This window comes from Chiloscyllium plagiosum, chromosome 36 (genome assembly GCF_004010195.1).
Source record: "Chiloscyllium plagiosum isolate BGI_BamShark_2017 chromosome 36, ASM401019v2, whole genome shotgun sequence".
In the NCBI taxonomy this organism is placed as follows: Eukaryota; Metazoa; Chordata; class Chondrichthyes; order Orectolobiformes; family Hemiscylliidae; genus Chiloscyllium; species Chiloscyllium plagiosum.
The window spans coordinates 20347795-20360411 of NC_057745.1; the positions used below are offsets into that span (position 1 = coordinate 20347795).

Genomic DNA, 12617 nt, shown 5'->3' on the forward strand with positions numbered 1-12617 from the left:
GAAAGACCACTCCCTCCGCGACTCCCTTGTCAGATACACCCCCCCCATCAACCCAACCTCCACTTCCGGCACCTTCCCCTGCAACCGCCATTAATGCAAACTTGCGCCCACACCTCCCCCCCTCACTTCCCTCCAAGGCCCCAGGGATCCTTCAATATCCATCAGAAATTCACCTGCACCTCCACACACATCATTTACTGCATCCGCTGCACCCGATGTGGCCTCCTATACATTGGGGAGACAGGCCGCCTACTTGCAGAATGTTTCAGAGAACACCTCTGGGACACTCGCACCAACCAACCAACTGCCCCGTGGCTGAACACTTTAATTCCCCCTCCCACTCCGCCAAGGACATGCAGGTCCTTGGTCTCCTCCATCATCAGACCATGGCAACACAACGCCTGGAGGAAGAGCGACTCCTCTTCCGCCTAGGAACCCTCCAACCACAAGGGATGAATACAGATTTCTCCTGCTTCCTCATTTCCCCTCCCCCACCTTTTCTCAGTCCCAAGCCTCAGACTCAGCACCGCCTTCTTGACCTGCAATCTTCTTCCCGACCTCTCCGCCCCGACCCCCTCTCTGGCCTATCACCCTCACCTTAACTTCCTTCCACCTATCGCATTCCCAACGCCCCTCCCTCAAGTCGCTCCTCCCTACCTTTATCTTAGCCTGCTTGGCACGCCCTCCTCATTCCTGAAGTAGGACTTGTGCCCGAAACGTCGATTCTCCTTCTCCTTTATGCTGCCTGACCTGCTGCGCTTTTCCAGCAACACATTTTTAAGCTCTGATCCCCAGCATCTGCAGTCCTGACTTTTTCCAAGTTAATGGGAAATACTTGCTTGAGGCAAGTGTTTTAAGTAAATATGGGCAATAAGATATACATTGTAAAAATTGATGACACTTGCATTTTCTGATCGATTTTGTTAAAATTTAATACTTGTTGCTATATTCCAAAAGTAATTCACAAACAGCATATGTTTAGAACCAGGCCTCTTTAAGCAAAGTAAGGATGTTTTAAAATGCATACTGGTTGCTTTAATAAACCTTTTAAAAGAAGAGGCCTGCCAATGTTAAGAACTATGTACTAAAATTCAGTGCTCAAAAGAATAGGGAGATGAGATGGGGGAAGTTGCAACTTGGGTATGAGCTCTCAGTGGCAGGAGGGGCAGTGATGGAATTCTAGATGTGTGTTGTACTTGGCACAAACTGGAGAATTGGATAATGCAGGTGGGTAATCACAAGCATAATTTAGTGCAATATAAATTTGTAGCTTCATTATTACTGAATCATTGTTTATTTTGTGCAATTAGTATAGTGTGTAAAGATGACAACACAAAATCCACATATAATTATTTGTTAAAATGAGACATACCTCATTTATTTCATTCTGTGCACATTTGTGTTTTACTTGGAGGTTGTTAGTCATTATTAGGATTTAAAGGGGAGACAGGAGAGTGAATGAATGTTTTCGTACAGTTATTTAAAACCTGGCGGGACAAACTACATCTAACTACAACAACCATTGGATTTATATGAAAAAAATTGTCCTTCACTTTTTACTTGTTCTAATCATGCTACATTTATTTCACAAATTAGTCTTATCATTATTTGCATGTGCTACTTATGAATGTCAAATATTTCATTTTTCAAATAACCAGTCAGCAATGCAATGATAAAAAGATAATCCAAAAGCCTGTCTTTTTGATAGTACCATGGTGTGTTTTCTTTTGACTCATTGCAGGAACGACCCAAATTCAGGAACAGCAAAAAATAGTGAAGAAAATTCATGAAGAGGAATTGAATGATGTTAAAGATGATCTTTTTCAGTGTCAAAAGGATCAAGTAAGTAAATGCCCTAAGTCATTACACAGTGTTAATACTACCTTCAACTTCAAGTGTACCCTCACTTCAACTGAAAAAAATGAAATCTTCAGTACAATGAAATCTCCAAACAGTGAATTATTCAGTATTATATTTTAGTTGATTTAGTGTTTTGTACTGTGTACATAGAAGCAGATTGGTGACAGAGTGGTGGTTGAATCGAGAATAACATTCAGCACAGTGCAGTTTCTAGTTTTACTGTGTAATAAGAATCCAAATTGCTTCACATTGTTGCATGCTTTTGCTGTTACGCAATTTTCAGAAAAACATTGATGTGTTATCGAGATAAGATTCATGAGCATAGCTATTGAAAAGTTGTGGCCAAAGTTGCTAAGAAATTTCTTTAATTTTTGCTGCTTTGGAGTAATGTGCATGGCTGTGGATACACTCTTTCCCTGGTCTTGAGTATTACATTATTTTATTATTTCTATCTTTCCTTTCTATCTGGACTGTGTAGCCAACTTACTCATCTACTCATCCACAGTTAGTGTAGGTACTGTACTGTACTGCCCCCATAAGTTCATATGAACTAGGAATAGAAGTAGACTGTTCTGCCTCTTGAGCCTATTCCATCATTCAGTAAAATCATGGCTGATGTATTTGAGTTTTGAATTCCAAATTTGCATCTTCCAATAAATAACATTTGATTCTTCTGTTTAACGGGAATCTACCTATATCTGTCTTAAAAAATATTCAATGATTTCGTCTCCACCATCTTCTGAGGCAGAGTGTTTTAAAGTCTGTCACTCTTCTGAGGAAAAATAGTTCTCATCTCTGTCTGTAAAGATAACTCTTAAATTTAAAACAGTGCCCTGATTTCTGGACTGACCCACAAGAGGAAAATTGTTTTATATTCATCTTGTCAAAACCATTTGGGATCTTTATATACTTTAATAAAATCACCCCGACTCTTCTTAACTCCAGTAGAAGCCAGTCCAGTTTGTCCTCACAAGACAACAAATTCATTCATCCTTGAGATGAGGTGACCAAAGATACAAAGTATTTGGGATGTGGTCTCACCAATGCCCTGTGTATCAATAGCATAATGTCCTAACTTTTATGTTCAGTTCCTTTCATAATAATTGATAGCATCCCATTAGTCTTTTTGATTACAACTTATTATGACTCATGCACAAGAACCCTAAATCAGTCTACACTTTGGAATTTTGCAATCATTCTCTGTTTAAGTAATGCTGTTTCTTTTTACACTCTGGCCAAAGTGAACAACTGAACATTTTCACTTCATCTACCACATTTTTACCTATTTGTTCAAAGTATCCGTTAACTATCTGCAACCTTCTCATATCATCTTCACAACATACTTTCCTGTCTAACAGATATCTGTGAATTTAATAACCATGCCTTTGCTCCTCTTGTATAAGTCAGTAATGTAAGTTGTAAAACATTGAGGCCCCAGCCTGGATCACTGTAGTCTCCATACCCTGCTAATCACCCTCCATACTCTGTTTACTGCCAGTCAATCTTCTGTTCATGATAGCATGTTACTCCCTAACTTTTATTTTCCACAATAACCTTTCACCTGCCACTTTATTAAATGCCTTCTGGAGATTATGCACTCTCCCCTTTACTCATTGCGCATGTTTGTCCTTCCAAGAACTACATTACATTAAATTGGTGAAGTATGATTTCCCTTTCACAATATCACACTGACCTCCTAATTACCTCGTTATTCTAAGTGCATAGCTAAAATCTATGTAATGAGCAATTTTAACACCTACTCCCCTTAGGTTTCAAGCTAACTAACCTATAGTTTCTTGCCTGTTTGAATAGAGGTGTTATATTTGCTCCTTCACAGTTTAATGGAACCTTTCCTGAATCTAGGGAATTTTAGAAGATTAATGCCGATGCATCTATTACCTCATTAGCAGCTGTTTTTTCAGGCCTGAGGATCTGAACCCAAAGACTTGTCAGCCCACAACTACATCAGTTTACCTAGTACCATTTCCCTTGTGACAGTAATTCCACAATGGCCTTTTGTCCCTTCTACCTCCTAATTTATAGCTATTGTTGGAATGTACTTTTGTATCCTTTTATAGTGAAGACAGAAGTAAAATACTTCATTGTATCTGCTGTTATCTACAATTAACTCCCCATTCTTGCTCTCCAGAGACAATCACTCACTTTGTTTTATTTTTCCTTTTTAAATACTCAGAAAAGCTCTTGCTCTGTTTTTACATTCCAAACTACCTTACTCGCAATCTTAATCTCTTCTTTCTGATGGATACTATGGTCATTCTCTGTTCTTTACACTCTGACCATCTCACCTGTCACTTCTCTTTGTTTAGTTATCTTCACAGTCCTCTTCTGTCCTATCCACTGTCCTGGTTAATATTTATCCCAGCTCTTGTTAATTTATTCTGGCATTTCTGCACTTTTGCTCAATTCGTGCTGGAACTCTGTTTTTTGCTTTTTCTTTGGGCTAGTAGTCTAAAACAATTAATGTCAAAACACTCTGACTAAAGCAAGGAATATTGATTGAATGAGCAAGTGGAGCAACAATATTTTTGCAGATTCCAGGTTTAAAATCAAAGTCCCACTTTCCATGAACAATATGAACTGAACAAAGTTGCTCCTTGGAATTTAACTTTTTTGCAGGTTCTGAAGGTATTTTTCTGTTCAGAAGAAGACATACATTCTGTCAATTGTATCAAGCTGATCACGCAACTTAAACAGTTGCTGGTTTCAGCCATACCAGTATGTTCAATGGTGTAGCTGACTTGATGCTTCATATGTCCAGCTGGCTGAACTACAGAGTAGCAAAATAACATTCCAGTATGCCTGTCAATCATTCCATCAGTACTATCAGAATGTTTTTGACTTTCCCTAATATTTGACTCTTAAGTCAAATAACTCTAATTTGTGCCAGTGAAAATTATAATCATCCCTTGAATGGAGATTTATCCAGTAAGGAGGGGAGGGTGGTCAGTCAATATGCTTCTGTCCCAAAAATGCTAAAGAATGCACGTTTCTTTACTATTTGTTTTAGTATTTCTCACAATCTGCTATATTGGCGAAGACCAAGTGGAGTATCCCACAGATTTTCTGATATTCCCAATTAATTTTGATGTTTGTCACTGACCGTAATGTAATCCAGCAATGATTGACAGCAATCTATTTCACAATACTGCTGGATAGGATTTACAGCAACACAAAATGTAATTACGTAGTAGCTCATGCATGAGACTTTTTAGTGAGCACTGAATAATCCAAAATGTTTTGAACTATTTAACATTGCTTAGTGCCTCCATTGCAATGTTGCTCAGTGCTCAAGAGGTTTGAGAATGTGATCCTTAATGACCACTAATTAGCAAGAATGACAAAGTTAGATGTTTTTAAAATTAACTTGCACAATCTTTGTGTGAATGATATTTTAATTTTGGGGAACTGAACCTCCATAGCTTAAACATTTTAGAGTTAAAATGACTTCACTGATGAATAACATGTAAATAGCTGCGTCATAAAGACTGGCAGGCGTTTGGTTCAACTCTTAGCTGTTCTAAGTGAACTAATCCCATGAAGCAACAGTAGGAATCTTTTTGTCCTGTACCCCACTTTATGGGAAAGATGCAGCGATTTGCTAAGGCTTCTTTGGCACCTTTCAAACCCACTACCTTTACCACCTAGAAGAACAAGGGTGACATCGGAACACATGATGTGTTTTAATGCCAGAAAAGAGAGAGAGAACGAGATGGTGGAGGGTTGTTTTTCAGACTGGGGGGCTGTGACCATGGGTTGGTGTTTGGTCCACTTTTGTCATTTATATTAATGATTTGGATGAGAATATAGAAGTATGGTTAGTAAGTTTGCAGATGACAACAAGATTGCGGGATAGTGGCCAGTGAAGAAGGTTACCGAAGATTACAAAGAGATCTCGATCAATTGGGTCAAAGGGTTGAAGAGTGGCTGATGGAGTTTAATTTAGATAAACACGAGGTTATTGCATTTTGGTAAAATAAACAAGGGCAGGTCTTGTACAATTAAAAGTAGAGCCTTGTGTAGTTAGGTTGTAGAACAGAGAAACAGAGGGTTTTGGGTCCATAATTCTTTGAAGTTCGCATCATACAGATAGGATGGTTAAGAAGGCGTTTAGCACACGCCTTCATTGCTCGGAACTTTGAGTTAGGATGTTATGCTGAGGTTGTACAGGACTTTGGTGAGGCCTCTTTTGGAGTACTCTGTCCAGTTCTGATTGCTGTGTTATAGGAAGGATATTATTGAGCTGGAGAGCATTCAGAAGAGATTTACCAGGATGTTCTGGGAATGGAGGGTTTGAGTTATAAAGAGAGGTTGGATAGGCTGGGACCTTTTTTCACTGGAGGGTAAGAGGTTTATAAAATCATGAGGGGTATAGACGAGATGAATGACAGATGTCTTTTCCCTAGGATAGGGGATTTCAGGACTAGGGGGCATATTTTTAAGATGAGAGGAAAAGAATTAAAGACATGAGGAGCAACCTTTACCCAGAGTGGTTTGTGTTGAATCAACTTCCAAGGAAGTAGTGGATGCTGGTACAGTTAGAATATTTAAAAGACTTTGGTGTAAGAACGTGAATAAGAAATGTTTGGAAGGATACGGGCCAAGCAGAGGTAGGTGGGACTCGGTTAGTTTGGGATTATGGTTGGCATGGACTGTTTGGACTGAGGGCTCTGTTTCTATGCTGTATGCCCTATGTCACCACCTGCAGGTTCCTCTCCAAGCCCTACACCGTCCTCACTTGGAACTATAAATTGCCATTCCTTCATTGTAAATATGTTAAAATCCTAGAACTCTCTTTCTGAGATCACTATGGGTATAATTACATCACAGACTACAATGGTTTGGGAAAGTAACTGACTATCACCTTGTGCAAGGGCAATTAAGGATGGACAATAAAAGTTAACTTTGCCACTGATTTTCCCCCATCCCATGAACAATAAAAGAAATGCCAGGAATTTCCACTTGTACACTGTTCACCAGTCCCTGCTGGAAGGGCAAGCAGGAGATGTTTGAAGATTGAATCATTATGAGCAGCAATACCCTTTTGCATTAATTATTTTGTTAATAATTGGTGCTAAGCCTCACTTGTATGGAATGACCAATTAAAGGAATCGGAGACGAGCAGTATCATACAACTATCACATTAGCAGTCAACACATTCAGAAGGGAAGCTTAGGTGGTTAAAGATGGGGAAAGTAGCCATCATAATTCATTTAAAATGCCAATTATTTAACACAAAAATATGAAAATAGTAGGTGCAGCAGTCATATACTCTCTGATAGCTGCCATGTTATAAATTAGGCTGGAACTGAGGAACTTTTGGAAGACATAAAGGAAAAACCGGACATGTTGCTTACACTGACAAAGCTTATGGATAAGATGAAAAAAGAAAACGAACAGCTCAAAGAAAAACAAGCTGAGCTTCAGGTAACTTGACCATTCTTGGTTATTTATGTGACTGTTCTCAATATTAATACAAATGATCTTGTAAATGTGCTTCAAACTACAGACTGATTGGATTTGTAACATCTGAATATATTTTATCTGATTGCTTCATTTGTTGAGCTCTAAAACTTGCGAGTATCAAAACATAAACAAATATAGTTATATGCTGTTATTGTTCGGATACTGAAGCAGTAGACTGGATTTTGCAACTCCTTGCTGGGTGTGTTTTCAGCAATGTATGACATTGCCTTCATGCCCACCCTTGAAATGGTCTCCATAATACAGTATGGGTAGGGTGCTACTCTCTTACATATCCTTAGGCCTGTTGAGACCACTTCTACAGTCTACTGTTTCAGGCAGAGTTGCAAAGGCAATGCATACAGGGCATCCTCCAAATGACATACTCTTAAAAAAAACAACTTCCTATTTTCAACTGCCTCCCGTTGCCCAGAGCATTGATTGTCATAATGCACTGGGCAACAGAAGGCAGTTAAAAATAGGAAGTCTGTTTTTGGGGAATGTCATTTAGAGGATACCCTGTATGCATTGCCTTTGCAACTCTTTGTCTGGCCTTCAAAGTCTACACCCTGTCCAAATCCCCCTCCCAAAATAAAGTGTACAGATGCACCCTACTCACCCAAAACACTCCGGATTCCCCTGTGTCCAGTTACCACTACATGCTCTATGGAGTTGCTTGTAGTTCTACTAGTGCCTCGTTGTAAATTCTGGCACTGCTGGGCAGCAAGAGATGCCAGCCAGCTATCAAGGATGGAAGTCCCTATGGCAGAAATCTGACCCACAGCTTTTCGAGGGCATTCACCGCACGTTAATGTTACAGGGCAACCTTTTTGTACGTTTGCCAACTGCCTTTTCGTTGGAGGGAGGGTTGGTGCAAGTTGTAATTTTGTATCTGAAACTTTTAAAAGTTAAACTTCCTTACCCTCCTCTGTTTTTGTTTTCTTTTTCTTAAAATTGGCCTGATTTCGCAGGTTGTATGTTTCCAGAGGAATTCGAGTCCAGGACACCACCAACAATTCCAACTGTGGAATCAGAAAAAAGACTTGGGAACAGAGAGAGAAAGCAATACAACCATGAAACCACAGGAGTGGAAAAGGAAACATGGGAGGGGGGACCCACAGTATTTAGATGGGGGACTTTTAGCCAAGGGGAAATTTTTAAGGAAGAGAGATAATAAGGGCAGACTGGAATTCTGGCATCCAGAACTGTGGGAAATCAATCTAGGACAGAGTCAGTTCCACAAAAACAGAAAACAGATTCATAAAGTGCACCAGAAAATATCCAGAAGAAAGGTTACAAGTTTTCCTAAGAAGGAAAGAACCAATAATACCTGCCACAATAAAAAGAAACGAGTGCAGAGCGTCCACCAGTGTTTCCAAAGAACCCACAGTACTCCTCAAAAAAGCAGAAAAGGACCTTCAAAATTTGCCAGAAAAGGAAGAGCATGCTCCAAGTATGCCATAAAATCTGGCAAGGGTCTCCAAAATAAGCTCTCAAAAAAGAGTCTTCACAAAAATGGAAAAGACAGGAAAGTCTTCCAAAAATCCCCTACGAAAAACACCCACAATACTAATCAGAGAGCCTACAATACTCAATCCAAATTACATAAAAAATCCTGCACCATATACCATAAAAAGAGAAAACAGCCTAATAGTAAGAAAAACCCATGTCTACCCAAAGACACCCGGAAAACAGCAGACCGTGCTTATCATAAACAAATATGTAATCAAGTTCACTGTGAAATGCAGAACAAAGCCTCCAGTATCCAAACTAAAGTAGGTAAAAGCCAACAACACTCAAAGAGAAAACAACCCATAACTTTCAAAGAAGCCCATGTTTTCCCAAAGAAACCCAGAAAGGAGCCAACAATGTCTGCTAAAAAGAAAGGGAAGGGCTCACAATACTTGGCAAAACAAGTAGAAAGAAATTTGCAATATTCAAAGAAAAAAAGGGCAACATCCATTATAAAAAGCTCCCACAATCAAATGAAAAAGTCACAGAAAAGAGCTAATAATGTCAAGCTGAAGACATCCAGAAACAAGCCCACAAACTTTGCCAGACAACCTGCAAAATCTAGAACAAAAACTAAGCTTAAATAAACACATGATTCCAGAAAACTGCAATTAATGTTCTCTTGTCCTTTTATCTCTTCCTCTGCCCTCCCAGCTCTCACTTATTAGCTCATCTAGGTGGCTTGCGAAACATTTTTATTTGCACAATTGCCTCATTCTCTCTGCTCCATGGTGTCTCAGTTCAGTCTTTGTTGATTGTATTTTGCATGGAATGTGGTTTATTTTATCTATATATGTGCACAAACACATTCACAGTTTGTTTCCCTTAGTAAAATGCAGTGTAGCATTTTGTAGTTGGCCATCTTGATGAGTGCCAGATGCTTAAGGGGCAGTACTGATGTGCAGTTGTCCAGTAAGTGAATGCATTTGAAAGTACCGTGTGTAAATTGAGACTTTACTGCCAGTAAGTCAGTTTTAAAGCTTTTGTACCAATGACAGGGAATTGGCAAATTAAAGGGAACTCTTAAAGGGTAGATTTGGAAAAAAAATTGTTTCCTTTGCAACCTGATATTTGGATAGAATGAATGGAATCTCCTATTCACCTTTCTTTGTAATGATGTGGTACCTGCTCTGCTTGCTTTCACAGTACCGTAGATGAGATTGTTGGGGAGTGGTAGTCTTGGTTTCTAAGACTTATTCGCAATCATAATAGTTTGTAATGATTCCGGTGTATCCAGGATAGTATTCAGATATGTAGGGTAGTTATTAAAGTTTTCACATGCTTACTTCAGAGCTTACACAAATGTTGTTCTTGGGAGAATTGGAGCAAATAAAATTAATTCAAAATGAAGTTCAATGAAAATGTTTTTAATGTTCCATAGTAAAATAATACTATGAATATTCAAGAATGAAATAGAGCAGAGATTTATATCAAAATAGTACCTGGACTCTAACTGTTAAACTATGCGAAGGTAGATAAATCAGGGTTGTATTCCCTGCAATTCAGAAGATTATGGGATGATATAATTGAAGTTTGCAAGATATAGAAAGATGCTGCGAGGGCAGATTAGAATAAATAATTTCTACTAGTTGGGGCACATGGGACTGGAGCATTGTCTAGTAATGAGAGTCAGGCTTTTCAGGTGAGAAATTGCTTCTTCGCGCAAAAAGTGGTAAAACTTTGAAACATATCTGAAAATGCCGATTGATGCTTGATTAGTTGCTGATTTTGAAACTGCAACTGATAGATTAGTTTTAGCCAAAAGTATGAAACACAAGAGACAAAGACCCATGTGGAGTTAGATTGCCTAGCAGCTATGATCTAATGAATGGTAGAACAGTTTGAGGGTCTAAATGACTTAGTCCCATAGCCTGATTTGAGTCTGTTCAATATTATCTAAACTCGCACTAAGTAAGATACCTGACTTGAACTGTACATTGCTGAAGGTGAGCCATTATTTTGCTTTTAGAATAGGCATTAAACTATGAGGTTTGTGTTTTTATTCTTTGGCAGAGAAGAGTTTTTTTAATTAATCGCTGCTTACATTTCTTGGTCCTTATGTTGATCATAAGGTTTTAGATTTTAGCATTTATTTTCAAATGCTTCTTGATCAACAATAAATTTCTAATGTTAAGCATGTTTACTTAACTACCAGGCTATAATTTCTATCACCTTTCGATTTGCTGTGGTGCTATTGAGGGTCTTATGACCAAATCATGTTTCTTTGTGTACTCCCCATGTCTTCTCCTTTGAGTATCTTTGCAAGTTCCACTCCCCTTGACACTCTTAAGATCCTCGTCATATGCTGCATCCTAAATTTCTTTGCAATATCTACCCTCCTTGTCTCTCTGATTTGGGAGTCCAACTTGAGTGATTTCACTATCCACCTCAAATTATCTCCTTTTTATCTGTCATCCTGTTTCCTATAACTGTCCCCAAGTACCCCCTGCTACCCCTACTTGCCCTGAATCTTGCTATGTCTTGTGACCTCTACTCTTATAGTTGTAATCACAGATGAGGCTATTTCTGATCACTACTTGGTATCGCTTCTCCCACACCCCCTTACGTACAAAAAAAAATAAAGATGTGAATCACTAGAAAAACATTTCCCTAAATTTGCTTACTACTCTATTCTCAGTTTCTCAACTGCATAGCCTTGACTGCCTTTGCACAATGATTCAGCAATGTTTAAGTTGCTTAACTTATCCTTTTAGATAGCTTATGATGCCATTGTCCTTGATACAGGTTGGGAATCCTTTATCTAAAACCTTGGGGTCAGTTGTTTTTCAGATGAAGGATACTCTTGTTTTTTTTTTCAGTAACATTTACGTTACACTCTAAGATCTTTCACTAATCATCTCGCAGCCAAAAGCAAAATACTTATCTAACTCTTGAACTCGTATCTATTCTGTTGGGAATGGGTTCACATTATCTTTATTAAAAATGCTGATGATATCTGTAAATGTGCTTTTCGATATCTATGCACTTATTATTCTTTGTCGCCATTTGTTGCTGCATTTACCACAAGTCTGTTCAGGCCCCTTAGGGAAAAAAAATCTTCACTAGGCCTCAGTGGATCTAAAATTGAAGATTTGATCAAATATCCTGAACAGACCCGTATATGTACTGAGTTTGGGTTTTTGGAAAAGTAATCTTTGCTTTTAGGTCCATTTGGGTCAAACAAAGTTTTTTTTTCTAAACTTGTTGCTTCTACAGGTCTGTTGGGGTCCCCTTTTGACAAGACCTTCAGTTTTTTCAGGTCTTTTCTGTTTCAAACCTGCAGACAAAGGATACTTGATCTGTAATACTTTACTATTTTTCATTCATTTTAATTACCCTGACATAACTAGCCACCATCTTATCCATCACCAGATATGGCAGGGCCAAATTAAATACCTCACTCTTAATAAGGACATCCCTCTTATCCACAAAGCTGTTCATTGTCCAGGGTCAAGTTGAAGAGGAAAATTAATAACCATGGCTTCTTTTTTCTGCTACTAACCATCTCCTTAAACCTTCCTCCTTTTTTCACCCTCCCCTCCAGCAAGTATAAGGAACTCGTTATCTTATTTTGTTACTAACACTGAGACTGCCTATTTAGCTGCGTCTGTTACTCCTTCCCTGTTCTCTCCAATACTCTGTCCCTAATTACGCAACTTTGTCTTTTCTATCCTATTGCCTCTCGTGGCTTACCACACTCCATTTGCTAACAAAACCCTTGACCCCATTTCCTCTAAATGCTAGCCGCTCAGCTCCCTTTTTCT

General features: G+C 38.7%; 1 protein-coding gene across 8 annotated transcripts in view; it reads left to right on the forward strand.

The window, feature by feature from the left end:
- Positions 1-12617, forward strand: part of ccpg1 (cell cycle progression 1) — a 62861-nt gene that overhangs the window by 40085 nt on the left and 10159 nt on the right. For 5 of the 8 annotated variants that reach the window (XM_043677490.1, XM_043677494.1, XM_043677493.1 and 2 more), the window contains 2 exons: positions 1742-1842; positions 7180-7305. In XM_043677490.1, the coding sequence (XP_043533425.1) occupies positions 1742-1842; positions 7180-7305 (227 nt within the window). Of the gene's footprint in view, positions 1-1741; positions 1843-7179; positions 7306-8312; positions 10634-12617 lie in introns of those variants that run through there. The other 3 variants (XM_043677496.1, XM_043677497.1, XM_043677498.1) reach the window with 2 other exon arrangements.